Raw genomic sequence first — 22,061 nt, 5'->3', positions numbered from 1 at the left:
GTAAAGCCAGCCAATGGATGGCTACAACCTTGCCATGCCTGACTTCCATGGAGACTGCATGCCAATAGCAGACACGGCTGGTAATCACTGGACAACTTCAGTCTAGGCCAGTGGCTCTCAACCTTTTTGAGCCTATTGTCGCGAGCCTTTAATACAGTTCATTTATGGTGATCCCCCCAAAACTGTTTTCATTGCTACTTCATAACTGTAATTTTGCTACTGTTATGAATTGTAAATATTTTTCGAGATAGAGGCTTGCCAAGGGATCGTGACCCACAGGTTGAGAACTGCTGGTCTAGGTGACCATGGCTGCTAGAGAGGCGCTCACTCTGGGGACAGTGCCTGTGGAAAGCCAGTTTTGCAGTTTGGGTGCTCCAAAGTCTGTCCCCACAAGGCCCGGTGAAGAGGGGTCATTAGGGCTCAGGGTTTGGGGTCCTGAGAGTGAGGGCTGGGAAACTCAGGGGTCAGCCCCGTTTGGATGGCCTTCACCAGTAAGATCTCAAAACCTGAGGTGGAAGCCAGAGCATCACACAACAAAGCTTTATTCATCCTCAGTGACTAAAGAAATCCTCACTGGCGCTTCACTTGAGTATGCTGTCATCTTGAGCCGAAAATCGAGAAGGGACAGTCACATATTATACACACTTGGGCTACCTGTGAGGACTTCAGGATTGCAGTAAAAAAAAAAAAAAAAAAAATCCAGAATCTAATTCCAAGAGAACTCAACTTTTGCTCTGAGCGAGAAAACCCGGTTGCTCTGGCCAGAAGGCATAAGCACCCAGGGCGAGCAGTTGCAGGAAAGGCTTAGAAGTTTGATCTCTCAGGGAGGGCCAAAACATGATCTGTATGTAACCTTGTCCCCACACTCAACGGCCGCCCTAGACAGGTCTGCCGGGGGGTGCTGGTCTGTTCCACGAGAGGAAGGGATTGTTTGCCTGCTCCGGTCCAGAGTAGGTGGGCGGCGGATTCCAGGGCTGGTCTTTCATTACAAGCTTGTGCTGAAGTAATGTGGCCCCACGTCTCCACCCTCCTGAGGTCGTTTTGCACTCTCAGCCCAAAGACTTTGCACAGCCCAGAAGGAACGCGCCGCTACCCTCCGGTCACCAGGGGGCGCGTCTTCGCTAAGGCGCATGCGCCATCCTGGCTTCAGGAGGAGGCCTGCGCTCTTGCTGTGTCTTCCGCCTCAGTTGAGCTTCCGGCGCGAAGGTCACGGACAAGATGGTTCCCCCAGTTCAGGTCTCTCCGCTTATCAAGGTGAACCCGCTGCACGCCCTTGCATGCCCCTTACCACTGCCCTGACAGCGTGTCCCACCCTCGAGACTGCTGGCTGTGGTCTCAAGGCAGTCCTGGGCCTGCGACACCACAACCCGGCCTGGAGGCCCTTGCACCCCCTGCCCCGTTCCCCTCTACCCGTACGCCTCCGTCTCCTATCTCCTCATCCTCAGGTAATGCGCCTTCTGCTCTAACGCTTCTTTTTCTGCAGCTCTGCCGATACTCAGCCCTGGTCCTCGGCATGGCCTACGGCGCCAAGCGCTATAGTGAGTTCGGGGACCGGGATTCGGGGTGAGGGAGAGCTGGCTGTGTGGGATTGCACGGGCTTGCAGCTCCCGGGGAGGGAGAAGACACCAGGCCCACAGGGGAGCAGGTGGGAACAGCTACCCGGAGATTCCGGAGTCGGCTTTTTCACGCATCATTTTTAGGGAAGAAGTTAATTGCTTCCGCTCCCCAGGTTACCTAAAACCCCGGGCAGAGGAGGAGAGGAGGGTGGCAGCGGAGGAAAAGAAGAGACTAGATGAGCTGAAACGGATTGAGAGAGAACTGGCAGAAGGTATGGCTTTTAGTCCCTCCCCCCGCTTCCAGGTTTTCTGGAAGGACACCGGTGGCACATGTTTCCAGCCCTGTTCTCAGCGGAGCACAGTAGAATGTGGGCCGTGCTGCTGCACTGCCTTCGGAGAGGCTGCCGCTGAGCACTCCCTGACGCCTCTCTGTTGATTCCAGTCAGGTGGAGTGGGCAGTGGGGATGCAAGGGATGGTGTTAGGGTCAAAGTTAGGTTCTCTTGGAATTAGATTCTGGATCTTTTAAAAACTGCAAACCTGAAGTGCTCGCAGGTAGCCCGAGTGTATATAATGTGTGACACTGTCTCTTCTCAATTTTCAGCTCAAGATGACAGCATACTCAAGTGAAGCGCCAGTGAGCTTGCCTTTTCTTTAGTCGCTGAGGATGAATAAAGCTTTGTTGTGTGATGCTCTGGCTTCCTCTCTTTACTGCCTTAGGTGTTTGCTTCTGGGCACCAACCAGCCCTGCAGTTGTTTCCTGACTTTTCACTGAGGGGGCGGTTCAAAGGAATTAGTGATCATTACCCGGCACAGATACAAAGTGCACCTCAGAAGCACTTGACAAGTACAGAAAGGTGCGGTGGTATGGCCAAGTTGGGGTTCCAAGGATGCCGAAGAAATAAAGTGGCTTAGCCTCGTGGTGCAGCTTGATTTGCTCTGCCCTGAGCTGGTCTGCTTTTGTCAGAAGCTCAGGCCGTGTACAGGAGGACAGGTGGGAGTTGATGCCTTCACAGTAACATGGGTCTTGTGCCCCCTCAACTCGTAATTTTCCTTTGGGTCTTGGAAAGTGACCTAAAAGAAGTTGTCCCTCTGTCTGTATCCACGGGCTCCTGTATACCAACAGCTGGTGTGCATAGTTCTTTTTAGCTTGACACAAACTAGTCACCTGGAAGAGGGAACCTCAATCGAGGAATTATCTAGCAGATTGACTTGTGGTTGTATCTGTGGGGTATTAATTGATGGTGGATGTGGGAGTGTCCAGCCCACTGTGGGTGGTACCACCCCTGGGCTGATGGTCCTGGGTTGTGTAAGTGAGCAAGCCAGTAAGTAGTGTTCTTCCATGGTTCCTCTGCTCCTGCTTGAGTTCCTGTCCTGACTTTTTCTCAGTGATGGACTGTGATGGAGATATGTAAAACAAATAAGCCCTTAACCTCCCAAGTTGCTCTTGGTCATGGTTTATCACAGCAATCAGAAGCAAACCAGAGTATTACCACTCCCTCAGTTTTATGCCTTGCACACATTTCCTGGGTTTAGAGCCTTGTTTTTTTTTTGTTTGTTTGTTTGTTTTTTTGCTTTTAAAGTGAGTTGAGAGAAGCAGCATATGTATACTTCAAAGTCCTATATTTGGTTTTAGAGGCTGAGTGAAGAGCTGCTTTCCTCCCCTCCCCTCAAATGGTATCCCACTGTCTGGGACTCTGAGGATTAAATTTGCCCCCTCTGAAGGCAAACTGCTGGATGTATTCTCTTCCCAGGAGAACAAGTTCTTTGGGATCCCAGGAGTTTGTTGCCAGATAGTGCATGTTTAAAAGGCTAGTCTTGTGAAGTCCCACTGGACTTAGGCCTCAGCTCTGCCTTTCAGGCTTCCATGCAGTGTGTCCCAGCAGCTGCTTCCTTCCCAAGGGTCCTACCCAGGCCCTTGGTACAGGTTATTCCCATCAGGCCACTTCCATTTGATCTCAGCTCTGCTCACAGCCTTGACCCAGCAGAGTCTCAATGAGTCAAATACGATGTGCCGTCAAATGATGTTAGCATGTGTAAAACTGGCAAGTTATTCTGACTCCCTGGGCATGATTTTACTTAAGCAGATGGAACTGAATACCTATATACATGTATGTACAAGAGTAGAACTCTGTTTTGAGACACAATTCACAAATCCTTTGTAAAGATCTTTGTGGGAACTTTATCAAACCAGATAAATATGGGCTACACTATTTAACAGTCATAGTAGGCTTTAATTTGAAAAAACAAAACACCTTTAAAATTTCAAAATATTCAAAGTTATATTTGACTTTTTTTTTTTTCTGCTTCCTAATGTCTTACACCAAACGGTTATAGGCAGAGTCCATCTCCAGTGAGTGGCAGGAGGGGCCAGAAGCCACTACATAGGTCTTACAGGATACAGCAGGACGAGGACTTGGGTGCTGGGCCACCATTGCAAATCTCTGTGCCCACTGCAAGAGAAGACAGACTATGAGTGGTCGGTTGTCTCCCTTCTATGCGTGCCCTCGGCTAGCACCTGTAGGTTCTCCCTGCAGGGGTCGAACTAGGTCTGTGGCCAACGCAAGCCGATTATGCTGAGCCTTAGTGCTTGAGCCTCTGCGGTCACTGTGCCCTGATTACTTTCAGCCCTGACCTCCCGTGACCCAGAAGATGCCTTATTCAGTGTACTCACTCAGTGGCCCTGGAGAACCCCAGCTCCAGGGTAAACAAACCCGGGAAAAGATAAAGTAATGTCCCTGGGCTTCTGATCTGGGGTGCAGTGTGTTCAACTGAGTCACATGATACAGGTTAGCACTGTGCCAATTTCACTCTTGCTTAGCTCACTGATTTTGTTTTTGCCTTTTTGTTGTGTTTTCTTCAGGTATGCTCTTTTTGTTTCTGAGGATGGCTTTGGGGGCTTCCAGGCATGTGCTACCATACCTGGGAAGGAACTGCTACTTAGTGGAACAAAAGAGCTGATAGGCTAAGTGAGCTTCCTTCCCATGTATAGGAATATGCTAGCATTCGCTCTCATCTGTTATTTACGTGAAGGACAGGATAGATGGATGGGGCATTCTTTGGCTCCAGAGCCTCAGCCTCAGCCCAGGGCTATGTGAATTAGCTGCCTTTCTGACAGCTTGGTGGTTTCCTGCCCTGTGGCAGCATTGACTTAGGGGTGACTATGAGCCCAGCCCAGCCCTCTGGGGGCCCAGACCTTTCTTTGCTGCTATTCTGTCTTCTTCCTTCTTCTTCTCTTCCTCCAGGGCCTTGACTTTGGCCTCGTACTCATCAGCTAATGCTTTCCACTCCTTTCGGTTATTTTGCAGTCGGTCAAACATGGGCAGGATCTCTTCATGAAAACGAGAAAATTCCTAGAGGGAACTGAGAAGTCACTATGCTGTTCCACTGCTCCTGGAGGGCTCAATAGTAGCTCCTCAAGGCCTCAGGCTTCCCTATCACCAGACTCATTGGACTGAGGATGCTTCCATCTCTATGGCCTGTTTTATTTTAAAAGTCAAAAGAACAGTGAAGTGAGGCCTCACACTCCCTGGCATTGTGCTTGTAAGATGGCTACTACTGATTCCCAGGTCACATGATCTGTGGCCTGCTAAAGGCCCAGCATGAGCTTGGTTCCCCCACCCTCGGCCTATTTCACTTGGGGCTGACCCCTAGGCAATGTCACCTATAGTTGATCAGCATAGGAAAGAACCACTGAAGTGTCCCCTTTCCAGATGATCCGTAAGAAGGAGGACAGGATAGGAACTTGTGTGAGAGGGACCTGTTGGGTATAAGTACTTATGATACAGTACTAGTACTATGATACAGTACTAGTACTATGATACAGTACTAGTACTATGATACAGTACTAGTACGAGCATCCTAAGAATAGAGCAAAGAATGTCAGCTGCAGGGGCATTGGAAGCTTCAACAATCCCTATAGCTGCTTTCAGGTCATGTGGATGGACTGAGGAAGACGGGCCACCTCTTCCTGCTTGCCTGGCTGCTTAGGACTGACTTCACTTGGAATCACACAGCATCCACCTTACAATGTGGGGTCTGTTAACACTGAGTACAACCAGAGAGGTGTGGAGCTGGGATGCCATGTGTATCACACGAGGACACTGTAGTCAGGCCTATCTTTTGAGTCAGCCATATGTCCTACAATCAAATAGCAGAATCCAAATCTTTGGCAGTGTATTGGTGCCTGACCAGCTAGTGGAAACATGCCTGCTATCATGTTCTTCAGGTTGTATTGGGGTATGCCAATGGAGACAGACAGACTCAGGTTTGCTTTCACATTTTCACAGATGCCTAGTAGGCAAGTCATTTTCCTGAAGATAGTGTGCCCGTTGTGGTAAAGTGGCACTCTGAGGTAGAGATAGTTAAAGTGGGACCTCAGGATGAGTAAGGACCTTCTAGGGGTATACTTGGTGCTTCTGAAGGACAGTCACAAGTTTTGGGACAGACCAGTGGCTGGGCAGGTTGAGATGGGTGTTGTGATAGGGTAGATGATAGGGTAGGTAAGATGTACATCTTACCCTGTCAGATGAGGGTGGAGACCACACAAATGTCCCTGTACGGTCACTGCTGGGTACAGCCCATTCCTACCCACTTTTGGCCAACCCACCCCAGCCAACACCAAATACCTCTGTTGCGCACCTTGTACACGAAAGTACATACAAAGTCGATGAAGCCAACTTGCAACTTGGGGAGCTCAGCTGCTTTGTTCCGGTCCATCATGGGCTTGTGGGAGAAACACAGGCAAATGACATGGGTGCTGCCCCTCCCTATGAGGCTTTGGTAGCTGGCAAAGGCCTCTCTCTTGCTGAGTCTGTACCTTGCCTAAAGCCTGCTCCAAACAGTTCTTCACATTAGTAAGCTGGCTTGGGAGATACAATCTTTGCCTCCTTGTGCCTCCCCAAGTGGTCAAAGCAAACTGATGTAGTTCCTAGTTTCTATGTGGATAGATGCTATCCCTGGTGTTAGCAGTGGGCCTATCCCTAACCATAACAGCCTCAATGTCTATCTTGCCATGGACTGCTACCTCTACTCCTCCCCCTTTCCCCTAGGGTTGCCCTCCTCAGAGTTGCCCTCCCTGAACTGCCCTGCCTTGTGTATGTACTGTGCAGCCGCATAGGCCTTGGGGGCTCTTGCTTGTGAGCTACAATCTAGAGCTTCCAATTTTTCATGATTTTTATTCTATAAGATGCCAAATTACCCATGCTCATGCCAAGGACCCCACAAATCAAAGTTAAAACTCCAGGACCCTAAAATTCTGGGGTCTAGAGCACTACCAAGTGTTCTAATTCACACATTAAGATGGAAGATTCTGAAAGCAACACTCACAATGGGCTGTTGATCCAAGACAGTCCTCTCCAAGTCTCCTTGTTCCCAGAACTCGGCAGCCACAAGAAGAGCAACCTGAGCACACACAAAGGTTATAGTGGGGCTCTGTGTTCAGGAGCAGCAGGTCCTCCCCTTGAAGCTCTGCAGGCAGTGTTCATATGGTGCCTCTCACTGCTGTACCCAGACATTACTTCAAAAATCAACACCATTTCCCTGTAGCTCCCTAGATAAAGACCCAGGATGGCCTGTGAAGGGCTATTCTGGGTCCAGATGGTCATCAGTCCTGACCTTGCTCTGGACTTCCCAGGGCTTGGTTATAGCAGACAGGTCACATGCAGTCATCATCATGGCCCTGTGAACAGACAGAGCAGACATGTGTCCTTCTGAGAACAGAGTGAACACATTTTCTCAGCTTCTCTGAGACAGTCCTGGGGAAGGTGCTAGTCCTGAGTCACCACCTTGTAGGTGAAGAAATGGAACTGAGGATGAAGCAAGAAGTGACAATCAAGGGTCCTAAGGAAGGCTATCTGACTCTGAATTTTGTGCTGATGTCCATGAATCTCAGGACAGATTGATCCAGTGCCTTTGTTCATTTTAGAGAGAGCTAATCTTGCTTTGGGTTAGGGAGGTCTTGCAGGGCTAGTTGGTCAACAATAGACCTGCTACTTACATAACTATCTCTTTTCGTGTTGTCTCTAGGGATAAGTACTCGACCCAACTTTTCTTGTCTTCGTAGTTCTTAGACTCATCCACAATCTTCTGGAACATTGTTCTCTTCCTGGTCCCCAAAGGAGGGGAGGAGTAAGTGACAGATTTGTCATAGCTGTCTATGTCTGCTGAGGGCCCCACCCACACCTCCTGCCTCTGATGCATCCTTACTTGAAGTAGAGGGCCAGGTCAGTGGCAATGATGGCAATGTCCATGAGGTGGATCACATGTTCATGCTGCCGCCGGTTCAGGTTCTGGTAGATGTTCAGGCTCTGTGGGGACCGTCAGTTGGTGTTGGGTTGTGGCAGATGTTGCCTGGGGTACCCTTGGTTTTGACTCTCAGGGCCTACTCTGTCTACTCCCTGCACTCTAAACTGGTTTTCACTTATGTGATCCCAGATCAGTCTTATGGCTACCTCTCCAAGCAAGGATAGCCATCCCTGTCCTCCCTTGGTGTCTATCCTCTGCCTGGGAGGGTCCCAAGTCAAATATCTTTTCCCATTTCCATGATCTGTTGTACCCACTAGTGGCCATTCATGGCTACTGCCCCTTGAAAGCAATTCTACCCCATGTGGGAGCATCTCTAGATTGGAGCCTGTCTGGTAGCACCTCACACTGATAAACTTGCTTCCCAGGGCCTCCTGCCTGTTTGCCGCAACCCAGAGGAGGACCCATCACCAAATCAGGAACAAACCTCCTCTGCCAACAGAAACTTCCCAAATTCCAGGTGGTGCCGTTCTAGAATTGAGGAACCATGTAACTTGGCTAGAGGATTCTGGGATCTGTTGCATATTTTATTTAAAAAGAAGACACAACAAAAACAATGTTAGAAGGCAGTGGGATGAGGTCTGACCCACCTGGCACTGTGCCTTCAAGGTGGTCCCTCTCAGCACTGACTGACAGATTGCAAAGCCTGACCCTAACCATGCTTGGTTTATGGTTTACCATGCCCACCACAAGCCTGCCATCCCCACAGCCTACTTCATCTGGTACAGGTTGTTGGTGCCACGGTGGTCGATGTCGTGGCACAGGCCGGCTGTAACCATGGCAAAGGCCTCCAGGTCTGTGTAATAGCTCTTCAGTTTGCCTGTCTGTGGGGGAGAAGTCCAGTTCTGGGTCCTGCCACTGGCCCAGCTCTCTGGCTCCAGGAAGCAGAGGTTGAAGGGAATGTGGGGCTGGCCCAAACCCATTCTTTTGCCCACCCAAGTCCCCTCCACCCATTGCCAGGACTGGGCAAGCACAATGGGGATCCTTGGACCAGAAGGTAGTAGCTGTAGTCTTTGTTCCAGGCCCATCAATCTTCTTACTCCATCCCATTTCCATACATACCATGAGTAGCGTAAACATGGTCTGGGCTACATTGAAGCCATGGCGCCAGTTGTGGTAGGTGATTCTTCGATAGGCTTTGCTGACAGAGAACAGGAACCGCACCAGGACCTGGAGGAGCAGAGGACATGTAGATGCTGGAAGCCACATATGAGTCTACCTACACAACGCCACATGAGAATCCACCTAAGCCTTTCAAACTGCTTGTAGTGGAGCTTGTCATACCCATTTTCCTACTTCTATCTTGTTGGCCTCAGAGCCCTTGTTCCTTGTTCCCCTTGGCTCCTTCCTGTTTGGGAAGGGCTCTCACACAGTAGAACTAGGAACAGCTCCAGCCATTGGAAATTTGATGCCTCTATCTCCATGGCCCAGACCCACAATGGAAAGAGGACCCCTGGGATGTGGGATACTTTGAGAAACAAACAAAAACAAAACAAAAAGAACAAAACAAAAACATTAGTTTTAGGGCTGAATGCTTGAATGGGTCAGATATGTGGTCTGTGAGCAGGAAGGTAGAGCACCTAGACATTTTCTTTGAGAAAGAGAGTGCAGACTAAGGGGGCTCTCTAATGTTTTCATTATGATATTTAGGGTCAAATAAGTATTTGGAAATATTTTTATCCTGGTACGTTTTTTATAATTTTTTTCTATTCTGTTTCCCTTACAATTTAGTAAAAATTCTTTCTGAAATACCAGCCAGTCACCCTTGGTTTCTGGGGAGCATGAAATATTATTCATTCTTTATGTGGGCTGTGGGGACACAGGTATGGAGGTAGATGCAGGACAGAGTGAGAAGCCCAGGGAAGAAGCAGAATCATGGAGCGCTGAGCTGGAATAACCTTCCCTTCCTCCCAGTGGTGATCTCTGAGGGCTCTCACCACATGCCTTTCACCTCTTGGATCTGTAACCCTTAACCAACCCTCCACATCCTCTTGTTCTGGAACTCCAACCATATCTCCCCACCTCCTGGGGAATCTGGAACTTTCGGACTACACCCAGCTCATAGTACATCTGGATTCCACATTTGACTAGCTCCAGCTCTGTACACTCCAGATCAGAGAAGTGGAACTCGTAGATGTCAAACTTGGTAGGCCCTGGAAGTTCTTCCTTCTGTAAGAGAGATTATGGGCTGAGGGAAGCAGACCTACCACACCCCCACTGGTTCTTAACCTTTCTTTTTTTTCTGAACCCTTGTCTAGCAGGCACTCAGGTATCTCTGGTGATGTCTGCCTTCCAGTTACTCAAATTTATAGCTAGGTCACTCATATTTTCCCAACCTATTCTATTCTACTGTTTCCACCCACCAGGTGACTGGACTGTGAGAAGCTTGCCTGACTTGGTAGCAGTGATGTTGGAAAAGCCAATATAAAGATATATACATGAAGCTGGGTGGTGGTGGCACATAACTTTAATCCCAGCACCCGGGAGGCAGAGGCAGGTGGATCTCTGTGAATTTGAGGCCAGCCTGGTCTACAGAGCGAGATCCAGGACAGGCACCAAAAACTACACAGAGAAACCCTGTCTCGAAAACCAACCATATATATGGTTGGGGAGTGTTGACATTCCTACACAGGTAACACTATATATATACATGAAAAGTCACAGAGGTACATACACGGATTCAGACCTACCCATATGGACACATGGGAACATATATGTACACCTCACACAGAGCCATTAGTGTTTAGAACATGTTGAATGCATTAATAAACCCCCAAACTATTCAGTAAACAAACAGCTCTGGTGATTCCGATAAATCACACAAGTGACAGAAAAAGGTAGGTGTCCCACAACTGTCAAGTTGATGTAGGGATGTTCTCTGGGAGACACACAAACATGTGTCTGTATGTGCCTACACACACACATGCATGTATACACACACAAGTGCACACAGAAGTATGTAAACACATGAACACAGATATATCTATACGAGGGGTGCTAGCACCTGGTTACTCCTGTAGGGAGGCAGCACTGATGGATGCTTGGCCCAAACTGTGGCTGCAGAAGCTAAAACATGGGTAGTTCTGGGAAACACAGAGGAGGCAGGAAGGCAGACAGAGACACTCAGCAGGGCGGATATCAAGTAAACTCCAGGGGACACTCAGAGCTGTATTGTCACCTCTGTTGGGGAGTGTTGACATTCCTACACAGGTAGCACTAACATCATGAGAGGATGCTGTGTGTGCCAGGGCTCTCTCCTGCCACTCATGAGAGCAGCTTGTGTCCACTGGAAGCAGGTTCTCACCAAGATTTTCCCCAGCTCATCCTCCTCACAGTCAGCAGGCTCTTTCCCCAGGCGATCCCTTGTTGGCTAACAGAGAACAACACGTGAGTTGTGGGACTGAGTGGTAGTGTCACTTCACCCTATGTGACAGAGTGACAGCACCACCCATGCTCCATATGATATCCTGACAATATCACCCTTATCCCAGGAATGACAGAGTGACAGTAACCCCTTCATTCCACAAATGTTACACAGTGAACTTATTACCATTCCCCCACAAGGGACAGGATGATAGTATCATCTTTACCCTATGACTATGACAAAGTGACTCTTAACCTTCATCTCATGTGACAGATGGCAGTATCATGCCCATCCATGAGTGTGTCAGTGGTGGTGTCACCTTTACCCACGTGACAGTGACAATATCACCTTCACCCTGTCAAGGTAACAGAATGATGGTGCGCCATCATGGGACATGTTGGACACAGGGCTCCTGATTGTTGAAGGACAGCAGTCTCCTTGTGTTCAGACATCCTCAATTCCAGACATAAGTGGTCAGTTTCTGGGAACCCCGACTTTCCTTCCTTTCCCTGTGCAGTTCTTATTGACACACATGGATTATAGATGGAATAATGAGGCAGGCCAGGAAGGCTCTCGTCACACTTGCTCACTGCTTAGGATGAGACACAGGGACACTGTCTGGGTTGTTCAGTGTTAGACCTAGCCTGGGCCCCAGGGATATTTCCTTATCACTGAGTTCCCTGCCTCCCCAGACAGAGGGGCCCATAGAATGCTAGGCACAGTACCAAGATTGCCTGGATTTCATCTTTGTCGCATCTCACATGGTACAGAACCATGTCCTGGGCGATGTCCTTACGGTTCTCCAGCTTGTTCATCTTGTCATAGGTGTCGGTGTTCAGCACTGACCATCCCAGGAACTGTGTCAGGGACTGGAGGTAGACAGCAGTGTCACCCCCTTAGCCAATCACTCTGGTGACTCTTACTATGTTCTACACCCATGGCTCAGTGGCCAGTTTCCCAGACTGCTGCAGTACAGTGGATGCCTCTGAATGAGACCTCCAGAGATAGAACTTTGTGAACTATCTTTATCCCTTTCTCCTTGACTTAGTGCTAAGCAGGGTCCAGAAGTGTGTGGAGAGGAACAATACTCACTGATGTCCCACACCATTATAGATGGACATCTTTGTCCACGTATGGTACTGGATATTTACCTCCATGAGAACTTCATCTTGATCATCGAAGGGCTTCCCATCTTTCCTGTTGTAGAAGGTTGCCACCCCCACAATCTCCTCCTTCTTGTTAACAATGGGCATGGAGAGAACGTTCTTGATCACCCACCCAGAATCATCCAGGGGGCCCTCCTGCAGGGAGAAGAGAAAGAACTAGGCTGTTCTAGGTGTGGTCTGGTAAGACTTGGTGCCTGGGGGTGGGGATAGACCTCAGTTTCTCTCTCCTCAAGCTATGCTAATAGTTTGAATGCTGTCCTTTTGCTCTCACTTGTCTGTGAACTTTATGTTCATAGGCTTTGTGTCGTAATTTTCTGGGCTGGAGGAAGCTATTTCCCCACCGTAGCAAACATCAAGGGCTCTAGGCCCAAGGATACTTCTTAGAAGTATTGAAAATCCTTGCTCTTAAAGCACTTACTAATTGCTCAACAAATGGGCCCACATTTCCACTTTGGACTTTGAACATTATACAGTTGGTTCATTATGTCTTCCAATATAAAATTCGGATAGCAACTTTTGGCCAGTTCCTCCAAGAGGCTGTTAGTGACTAAGCATGTTCCTAAACATGACCTCCCTTAGGAAAGTGCTCTGTGGCCCTGGGTATGTTTGTCCAAACCCCAGATAAAGACAGGTAGAGCAGAGAAACTCTAAACCCTCATAGTCCCAGCCCAGAGAAGTTTGCCAGACCAGGTTCGATCAAGTGAAACCAAAGAAAATTCAGCCGAGTCCTGCCAGGGTTGATTGAGCCCAAAGATTAGCTCACTTCTCCTGAGCACAATGAAGACCAGCTGAGCCCAGCTGAGCTCAGTGATGATAAATTAAGACCAGACTAGACCAGCTGAGACCAGACAGGATCCACTTAGCCCAGATAAGCTTTCCCGAGTTCATTTGAGACCAGTTAAGGTCAGCTGAGACTAGACAAGATCACCTGAGTCTAACTGAGCCCAATAAAATCAGCTCAATCATAGACCTGGAAGCACAAATACATGTTTCTTGTATGGCTTCTCAGTCACTGAAAATGAAATTGTTCCTTTCTTTTTCTTTTTCTTCTTAAGACAGAATCTCACTCTTTAGTTGGCCTTGGGCTAATTTGCAGCAATCCTTCTGCCTCAGTCTTCTGAATGATGGGATTACAGATTGTGAGTGAAGTTGTTTTATGTGTGTATATTATACATATGTGTGTGCCCATGTGTGTGCATGTGGAGGCCAGAAGTCCATGTTGAATGTTTTCCTCTATTGCTTGCCACTTCATTTCGTGAGACAGGCCCTCCCACTGAAGCTGGAGCTCACTGACTGGCTTGATTGGCTGGCCACTAAGCCCCCAGGATCGGCTTGTCTTGCCTGCTTCTTATTTCCTAACCTAGCACTGAGGTTATAGGTACGTTTTACCATGCCCGGTTTGTTTTTTGTTTGTTTTTTGTTTTTGTTTTTTTAACATGGGTGCTGGGGATCTGAATTCAGTTCCTCATGCTTTCATAGAAAACACTATCTACTGAGTCATTCCCCAGGCCCATAAAATTGTTCCTTGAGTGGGAAAACCTAATTCAACCCACCATTTCTGAAACAAAATACCCTCTTTTCAAGTAAAATGCAGTTTCTAGCAATCAGTAGGCAGATTACCTGAAACTGGAACATTTCATCAGCTGACACATTCATGATGTTACAGATCTGGAAAGGATCAGAAGCAATTCCATTCTGAGCAACTGAATACATAAACACAAGGACTAGCCTATTTAGCCTTGCCTATGAGAGAGGAGCTTCCAACTGGGCAAGGTGAGCAGCAGCTAGCAGGAAGGGCTAATAGGAGGTGGCAGGCCAACAGGCAGGCAGCACTGGCAAGCACAGGCCAAGGCCTGGAGAGGGGCACTCACAAAGCCACTTTCTGCTACATAGGTTGGGAGGCCACTGGCCAGGGCCCAGTGATCAGCTGGAGGTGTGCTGTGGGAAAAGAGCAGAGGTCAGAGGAATAGATGCTTGGATTGTTAGACGAAGCTGTATATGAATTCAGTTTCTTCCCTTCTCTGAGCTTAGGTGGGGTGGGGCTAGTCAAGTACTGAGGACTGGAGGAGGCCAGGAGGAGGTGCCTTCCGTCCTGCCTTGTTGGCCCTCCTCTTTTTGCAGGGTCCCCTCCCTTACTGGAGGCTCCTGACTTCAGTTGGCCTCTGGAGAGTCAGTGTTGGTTACCTGTTCTGCAGCCCTGATACCTGAATCCTACTCCTTTCTTGGAGCCTGTTTGGGATGTTGACAGGCTTATAGGTTCATGAGGTCACTGGCCACACAATCATAGGACCATTGTACCTCTAGGCCTGTGCTCTGCACTAGACTTTCCTTTGGGTGTGACGATGGCCTTACCTTGTGGAGGCTTTACTTTCCAGGGCTGAGATGGTTGAGTTGCTGCGGATGGGGCCACCTGACAGCTCACCCGACTCCCTAAATATCTGAAGCAGATGTCTAAGTGCCTAGTCCAGAAACTTCCCTTTTCATCTGTCCATGCTCCTCCTCCCTGTCCTGGGAAGGCCCTGCTGGCTCTGCATAGATGCCCTTGAGATAGCTAATCCACAGGTTGGGTTTACAGATGCTCCATCCTGGGGTGAGCCACTTGTCAAACCCCAGCACTTACGGAATGACTTTGATGTCTTCCTTGCCATGGAGGATATAATCAATGACTTTGTAGAAGACAATTTCCTGGGAAACAAAACACATCAATGTAGGAACTCCTGGTCAGCTTCTCAGTGGAGTTTTTCTTGAGGGGAAAAGAGAACAGCACCCACCCAGACACATCCATCCACAAATGACACAGGTACAGCACCCGTGTAATTGTGTGTGTGTGTGTGTGTGTGTGTGTGTGTGTGTGTGTGTGTGTGTGTACAAATACATTCTCTCTCTCTCTGGCACTCATACTCATAGATGTGTATTGCACACCCAGGTTTAGATCTATCTTACCTATATCCTATTTAACTTCACACCAACTGGACCCATGCTTCATACATACACTAAAATTCATGTGCAAGCATGTCACAATATTTATAGGAGCTCCGGCAAGCTAAAGCAGATCTAGAGAATTCACCCTCATTGGGGCAGTGCAGGCTGATGAGAGCAGACAGGTGTTTGAGGCTACCCTATTTCCCCATCCTCTTGTGGGGTGCTTGCCACCTATCAGCTTGACTTACCCGGCCATCGGGTGTTCGTGGGCCTGAGTATGGCTGGGCTTCCCCCATAAGCACAGGCCATACATCAAAGAATTCCTGGGCAGAGAAGAAGAGAGAAGGGAATGTTCAGCCTATGAGCTGGCCCACACTGGGAAGGAGGCGCCTGGGAGTTTGAGACCTCACCTTCTCCTTGGTCATGTCGAGGAGGCCCACTGAGTACCGGTCACAGTTTAGATAGGCCCGAACAGTGTAGAATGCCTTGTGGAACTGCCTTTCGATGTCTGTCAGCTCTTCAAACACCTTATTGGCCGACCAGAGAAGTACCTGGAGGGGTGGCACATGTATTGGCCTGTGGCCTCACCTGTCTGGCCTCAGAAGCTGTGGCGTCCACTCAGTCTTGGTATCACAAACATTTCAAGTGTAATTCCTGCAGGGTGCCCAACTGGCCCTGAATCCCAGGAGGACACTGACTGATGATGTGTAACTCAAGGTTTTCTGTGAATACAGGCTTACCTGCATCCTGACTCTGGAGGGAGCCTAGAAACCCACTGGGTGATGAGTTCTCCAGGCTTGCTTAGCCTGTGTCCCTGACACTTACTGCCTAGTGCTGGCTTCATGCTCAGTGAATGAGCAAACGAGTGGAAACTGAAGTCACTGTGAGCTTAAAGGGCAACGATCCAAGTAACCATTCTCATCTACTCTGCAGTTAGCCCAGGGGGCACCGTGGTTTGCAATGCAATCAGCAAAGCGAATTTGAGAGTGACTGTTTTGTTAATACCGACATAAGTTCTAGGCCAGACCAGGTACCAGAGTCTCCTTTCACAAGCCGAGGCCATGAGAGCTGTGTTCTCAAACAAGCCTCTCAAGGCCTCCCACCAGCCCAGTCAGTCCTCCAACTCTCAGTGGGCCTGGTCCCTAGCAGAGTCCCTTCTCCATGGGCCTTCCTTGGGGGCTTCTTCCTGCCGTTCTTCTTAGACCTGATGAGCTAACTCATTTCCCCACAGCCCTCTCAGTAGGAGGTAGCCCTTCCCAGTCTCCATCTTATTTGTGTGACCCAGGTCCTATTGCTGCAGAAGCACCCCCACCAATCCTTGCACCCTGGCCTCTGGCTCCCACGTGTTCATACTCAACACTTCACACACTACTTGCAATTTCCCAGGAGACATGAATCTTGACAGCCACAGGACTGCATTTTCACCTTCCCATCAGCAGCCCAGCCCTGGACATCTTTTTTTTTTTTTTTTTTTTTTTTTTTTTTTTTTTTTTTTTGGTTTTTCGAGACAGGGTTTCTCTGCGTAGCTTTGCGCCTTTCCTGGAGCTCACTTGGTAGTCCAAGCTGGCCTCGAACTCACAGAGATCCACCTGCCTCTGCCTCCCAAGTGCTGGGATTAAAGGCGTGCGCCACCACGCCCGGCAAGCCCTGGACATCTTAAACCGCAGTGCTCAGCCCTGAGATCTCGGTCCAAGCTGCCCTAGGGCCACATTTGTTTCTAACACCCAGGCCCTGCCTCATTCACCAGTGATTTCTGCTCACTTGCTATGCACCTCAGCCATGCTTCTCCATGACAAAGCTGAGTGCCATAGCCTTGAAGTGTGGCCACTCTGCTTTGATAGTCTCGGGACTGAAAGGAACATGGGCTCCTGTTCTTAGGATGTGGGGAGAGGAAGGGTAATGACATTTGTTGTATCTCAGAAAAATCCCTGACTGATTGTATGTATTGTACATGAGTATGTGTGTGCATATATGAAGAGAGTGTGTAAGCCTGTGAGTGTGCATATGTGGCTGTGTGAGTGTAAGTGCATGAGTGTTGAGTGTGAATATGTGAGTATGTGTGAGCAAATGAGCAAACATGTGAGTAACCCATGCCTCTGTCCCATAGATATTCCCTGAGCTTTATTTCCTAGGTAGCCAGGGCCAACCCCTCACTGGTGCTTGGGGTGTCTGTCACAGCTGCTGGCTGTCCTGTTACAGTGCAGGCAGATTAAACCATGTATTTGACTTTGGAGTCATAGGAGAGCAGGTAGCTCAAACTATTCTCTCAGGGAGAGGGGCAAAGTAAGGGGATCACAGCACAGTGTCCAAGGCTAACCTCCCTTTCTCTTGCCCCCTTTCACCTTGCCGCCTGTCACCTTCCATCTGCAGCTTGGTTCCTCTAGAAATTATGCTTTTCTGTGAATGCCATCATATACCCGGTTGAGGAAACAAGGTCAGTTGAGACCCTGAGGAAGTGAAGGCCCAGAGGGGGGAGGTATATCCAAGGTGGTCTGACTGAGGTTCTTAGAAGCCTTCTGTTCTCTTCTCCTCGTTTTCATTTTTACCTTTCCAGTGGTCTCTAGCATACACAGTAATCAAAGGAAGGTCAAGCATTGCCATTGCCTGGGTCAGATCAGGACCCCCAGGGTTGCTCTGCTGTAGTCAACATTCTTGGCTTGCCTGACAGCCTTCCTGCCTACGACCACAGTGCTGGGGACCTTTATGTCAGCAGCCTCTGAATGTTGGTACTCTGGCTTCACAGGAACAGCTTTCTTCCTACCAGAGGCTCTTCCTATGGGAGCAGTGCCCAGGCTTTGCAACTCCCTCCCTGACTGGTGGCACTTACTGCTGAGGCACTTATGGCCTCTGCTCTACTCTATGCCTGAGGGGCCCTTGGCCTTAGCCCTTGCCAGCCTTTTCTTCCTTCTGTCTACCTTTTCTTCCTTTCCTCCCAGACACTTATCTCTTCTGGGTAGCCTAATCTCAGGCTTACCCCAACCCTGCTACCAAAAAGAACATCCTTGGTTATAAGCAAGAGAGGAGCATCCAAGGTCAGTACCAGAGCCTCAGTGGAAAGGCACTCAGGGCATAGGAGCCTAGGAGCACTAGGACTTTCAAGGATGTTAGAAAATCATACTCATATGAATTTTTTTACTTTAAAATATGGGCAATTCTCTTCCTATGTTTTTCAGTTCTAAGTTTTAATCCTATCATCCCCTTTGAGTTGGTTCTTACACAAGAGTTGAGATTAGGTTTGTTTTCTCTCTGTAGTATGTGGATAGCACCAATCACTGACATCTACCCTATTGTGTGTTCTTGGTAATTTTGTGGAAAAAATTAATTGGTTTGGCTCCATTTCTGGGCTCCTTTTCTATTGATTGAGCTATCTAATTTTTATAACAGTACTAGGCTATTTTGATTACTATAGCTTTGTACTATATTTTGAAATTTATGGTTAGTATGAATCACAGAACTGAGGGGAGTCCAGGAGTGACACTTCTGGGCCTTAGGAGCAACATCTGCATGATATCAATTCTCTTGGATGACCTCAGTAGGAGGACAGTCTGTATCTCTAGCAAAACTTACCCACAGGAGGTCTGTATGTTTAACCCTCATAAGCCTGAACACTGAGTCTCCTAAGCCTGATGTGTGATTTGAATGATAATGACCTACATAGTCTTATATATTTGAAATATATATATATGTTGGTAGAACTTGTATATTCTCCCCAGTTGATAGAACTGTTTGGGAAAGATTTTGAGATATGGCCTTGTTGGAGGAGATGCGTCGTTGGGGGCAGGCTTTGAGGTTTCAAAAGACTTGTGCAGTTCCCAGTGCATTCTCTCTCTCTCTCTCTCTCTCTCTCTCTCTCTCTCTCTCTCTCTCTCTCGTTGCACAAATTCTAAACGGTCTTATAATAAAATCCCAGAGCCAGATACTGAGGTAAATACTGAAAGATCAGAGAGACAAAGGAACAAGCCACAGCCACTTCTCACCTCACCAACTCTATGAATCCTCTAACTGAAAGCCTCTGAGTCCTCAGCCAAAAGGCTCTCTAGTTCCTGTCTCCTCACACCTTATATGCCTTTCTCCACCCAGCCATTACTTCCTAGCTCAACCTTCCTAGTGCTGGGATTATTGGCATGTGTGCTTCCCAAATACTGGGGTTAAAGGTGTGTGCCACCATTGCCTGACCTCTATGTCTAATCTAATGGCTGGTTCTGTCCTTTGATCTTCAGGCAAATTTTATTAGAGTATAACAAAATATCACCAACCCCAACTACATCTTATTTAAGGATCAAGATATAAGCTCTCAGCTGTTCTTACTGCCAGGCCTTTGCTCTGCTGCTATGGACTCTAACCCTCTGAAACTGCAAGCCCAACTGAAATACTTTGTTTTACAAGTTGCCTTTGTCCATGATGTTTTATCACAGCAATAGGAAAATAACTAAGACACCTACCTGGTCCTTTCTAGCATCAGTATTGGGGCTCTCACTTCATGATGCACTAAAAACTGATTGTTGAATATCTAGGAATCCTGGGAGTCAGGATTAAAATAGTGTTAAAAACAGCCATTATTAAAATTAAATCATGTAAACTTATGAGTTAAAATATTATACTAAGAACAAAGATAAAGCCAGGTATGGTGGCTCATTCCAATGATCCTGGCACTTGGGAAATGGAAGCAGGAGAATCAAGGCCAGCATCTACTACATAGTGAGCATAAAAGCAATGTGAGTTACACAAGTCAGTTTCAAAAGAAAGAAAGGCAGGGGGAGGTGGTAGGAAAGAACAAAGGTAATAAAAACACAGACTCACCACCATCCTTGACCTTCCTTATTTCCTGTTCTGGTCTCTGCTCTTGAGGTAAGACTGGGGAAGGGTATGGAAACCACAGCTCTTCTCTTCCCATTCTGCCTCTAGGGCCACCATGGTGGTCATTCCAGACTGGCTCCCTCTTGACTGATTACTGCCTCTTGAACATTTCCTTGCTTACAGTTGGAAATGTGAGGCCCTGAGAAGAAGGCCCTGACTTTATTCCTTCTCTTGTATTCATAAGTCCTCCTTCATGATGTATCAATGCACCCTTGCCATTCAAACTATATCTAGAGACCATAGACTTGCACCTACAGGGTCCTCATCTAGTCTTTGGTCCCATGGGCAGAAAGAATTGCTCCATTGAATCTTACTGGGAGCCAAGTGGCAGGTCAGCGAGAACACCAGCATTTGGGGGTCACCTATAGTTTTATTATCTTCTGTTGGCTCTGATCAGTGTAGCCAAAGTACTTTTAAGAAAGAGATCTGACTAATGCTCAGAACCTCCAGGGTTTGGGGAACATGGGGGCGGGGTTGAAAATGATTTATTGCTTACTGACCAGCACTGCCATCACACAGGAACAAGAAAGACAATGTGTCTTGGGCTAGGCCACAGGCCCCTCAAAGCCAGTCTCAGTATAGAGATTTCTTTTCAAAAAGCACTGTGAGGGCTGGGGGTATGGCTCAGTGATGAAGCACTCGCCTAGCATGCATAAGGCCCTGGTTTCTATTTCCAGTAACCCAAAATAAATAATCAAATGAAGCCCAGAAAGAACTGTGAGGCAGGATTCTGCAAATGCTGGTTAGACTCTGAACCTTGGGGCAGCTTTTCCAGCACCCTCTCTTCCTAAAGTCTGACTTCTTGAAGATTTAGGGCCCTGGTAAGATTTACAGAAGAGGGCAATACAAATGGTAGACTTGACTTTGAATGATAGTCTAGGGTCCTGGTAGCTCCCTTCACTCCTGGGAGAAAAGGGATGGAGAAACAGGCAAGGGTAAAGCCTTTCAGATAGCAGTCATAGGGAGAGAGATAAGATGACCTTCACCTGAGGTAGAGGATGTGTCTGGACCTTTGGACTGGATAGAGTTCATATGACCAGTTTATAGGGTGCCCTGGCCTCAGGCTGGGTCTCCCCTGGATGGTTTCTCCTAGCTTAGATGAATGACACTGGCCCTCTGGTATTTCTGGGCTCAACCAACAAACTCTTAGTAGAATATATCTACCATGTTACCTACGGTATAGCCAGGAATCCTTGGGGAGCAGGACTTGGAGTGGCTGTGGGTGTAAGAACATTCTCCATGGTTAAAGAAGAGTGGGAACTTCCAGGACAGGGTCAGGAGTGTTTGTAATAACCTGTAATATGATGCAGACTGAGAATCAGTGACTTAGACCTACGGGGAAATCAAGGATGTGAGGACTCCACCAATCTGAGAAGGAGGTGAGGTGAGCCATAGAAAGACCAGCTCACCTGCAATTGAGCCTACAGAGAGAAAACAGTGGGCCAGTGCTTGAAGGCCAGTGATGGTCTAGGCCCAATCTTGGGGGCTACACTTTTATGGATTTTACTTGCAGGAGCTCAGCAGACTTTTGAGGTAAAAAGTTGAAAGAAATCCCCCTGTTTCACACAGACACAAGGAGAAAGAAGCTACATTGGGTATGCCATGCACTCTAACGGTAAGCCTGCCAATCATCCCAAGGAAGGGTTGTTAGACAGCTGCCACTACTCTGCTCTCCCTGTCTCACCCAAGGCTGGGGGTGGGGTGGGCAGGAAATACTTGGAAGGTCACAGGAGCAGACTTAGTTAGAAGGTTGCTGCATATGTTCCACCTGCAGGTTCCATTTTAATATGATACCACAGCCAAGTAGCAGCAAGGCTCCGACTGAGAAATTGTTTTAGAGACTCCCAAAGTCAGCAGGAGAGAGCTGAGGGGTATAGCTTGGTGGTAGAAAGAAC

The 22,061-nt window shown here is 48.1% G+C and overlaps 2 protein-coding genes across 3 annotated transcripts in view; one reads left to right on the top strand and one right to left on the bottom strand.

The window, feature by feature from the left end:
• Positions 1-534: 534 nt before the first annotated feature.
• Atp5me (ATP synthase membrane subunit e) lies at positions 535-2,244 on the top strand. Its single transcript, XM_006985812.3, has 4 exons — positions 535-1,254; positions 1,484-1,538; positions 1,730-1,828; positions 2,159-2,244. Exons 1-4 carry the CDS (start codon positions 1,219-1,221, stop codon positions 2,182-2,184), a joined length of 216 nt encoding a protein of 71 aa, XP_006985874.1. The 5' UTR covers positions 535-1,218; the 3' UTR covers positions 2,185-2,244.
• A 1,607-nt stretch (positions 2,245-3,851) lies between these two features.
• Pde6b (phosphodiesterase 6B) overlaps positions 3,852-22,061 on the bottom strand; it is a 41,084-nt gene continuing 22,874 nt past the window's right edge. Inside the window, exons 4-22 of one of the 2 annotated variants that reach the window (XM_006985813.3) lie at positions 15,720-15,860; positions 15,558-15,632; positions 15,008-15,072; positions 14,259-14,325; positions 14,008-14,055; positions 12,373-12,522; positions 11,947-12,090; positions 11,162-11,227; positions 9,880-10,026; positions 8,920-9,027; positions 8,572-8,681; positions 8,285-8,372; positions 7,762-7,862; positions 7,553-7,660; positions 7,171-7,234; positions 6,883-6,957; positions 6,196-6,279; positions 4,751-4,907; positions 3,852-4,007 (exon numbers count right to left, since the gene is read on the bottom strand). In XM_006985813.3, coding sequence (XP_006985875.1) covers positions 3,946-4,007; positions 4,751-4,907; positions 6,196-6,279; positions 6,883-6,957; positions 7,171-7,234; positions 7,553-7,660; positions 7,762-7,862; positions 8,285-8,372; positions 8,572-8,681; positions 8,920-9,027; positions 9,880-10,026; positions 11,162-11,227; positions 11,947-12,090; positions 12,373-12,522; positions 14,008-14,055; positions 14,259-14,325; positions 15,008-15,072; positions 15,558-15,632; positions 15,720-15,860 — 1,860 coding nt within the window. In that variant the 3' untranslated portion in view covers positions 3,852-3,945. The remainder of the gene's footprint in view (positions 4,008-4,750; positions 4,908-6,195; positions 6,280-6,882; positions 6,958-7,170; positions 7,235-7,552; positions 7,661-7,761; positions 7,863-8,284; positions 8,373-8,571; positions 8,682-8,919; positions 9,028-9,879; positions 10,027-11,161; positions 11,228-11,946; positions 12,091-12,372; positions 12,523-14,007; positions 14,056-14,258; positions 14,326-15,007; positions 15,073-15,557; positions 15,633-15,719; positions 15,861-22,061) is intronic. The other variant, XM_076547131.1, reaches the window with a different exon arrangement.

This window comes from Peromyscus maniculatus, chromosome 10 (assembly GCF_049852395.1).
Source record: "Peromyscus maniculatus bairdii isolate BWxNUB_F1_BW_parent chromosome 10, HU_Pman_BW_mat_3.1, whole genome shotgun sequence".
NCBI lineage: Eukaryota > Metazoa > Chordata > Mammalia > Rodentia > Cricetidae > Peromyscus > Peromyscus maniculatus.
This window is presented reverse-complemented; position numbering and strand designations above follow the sequence as displayed.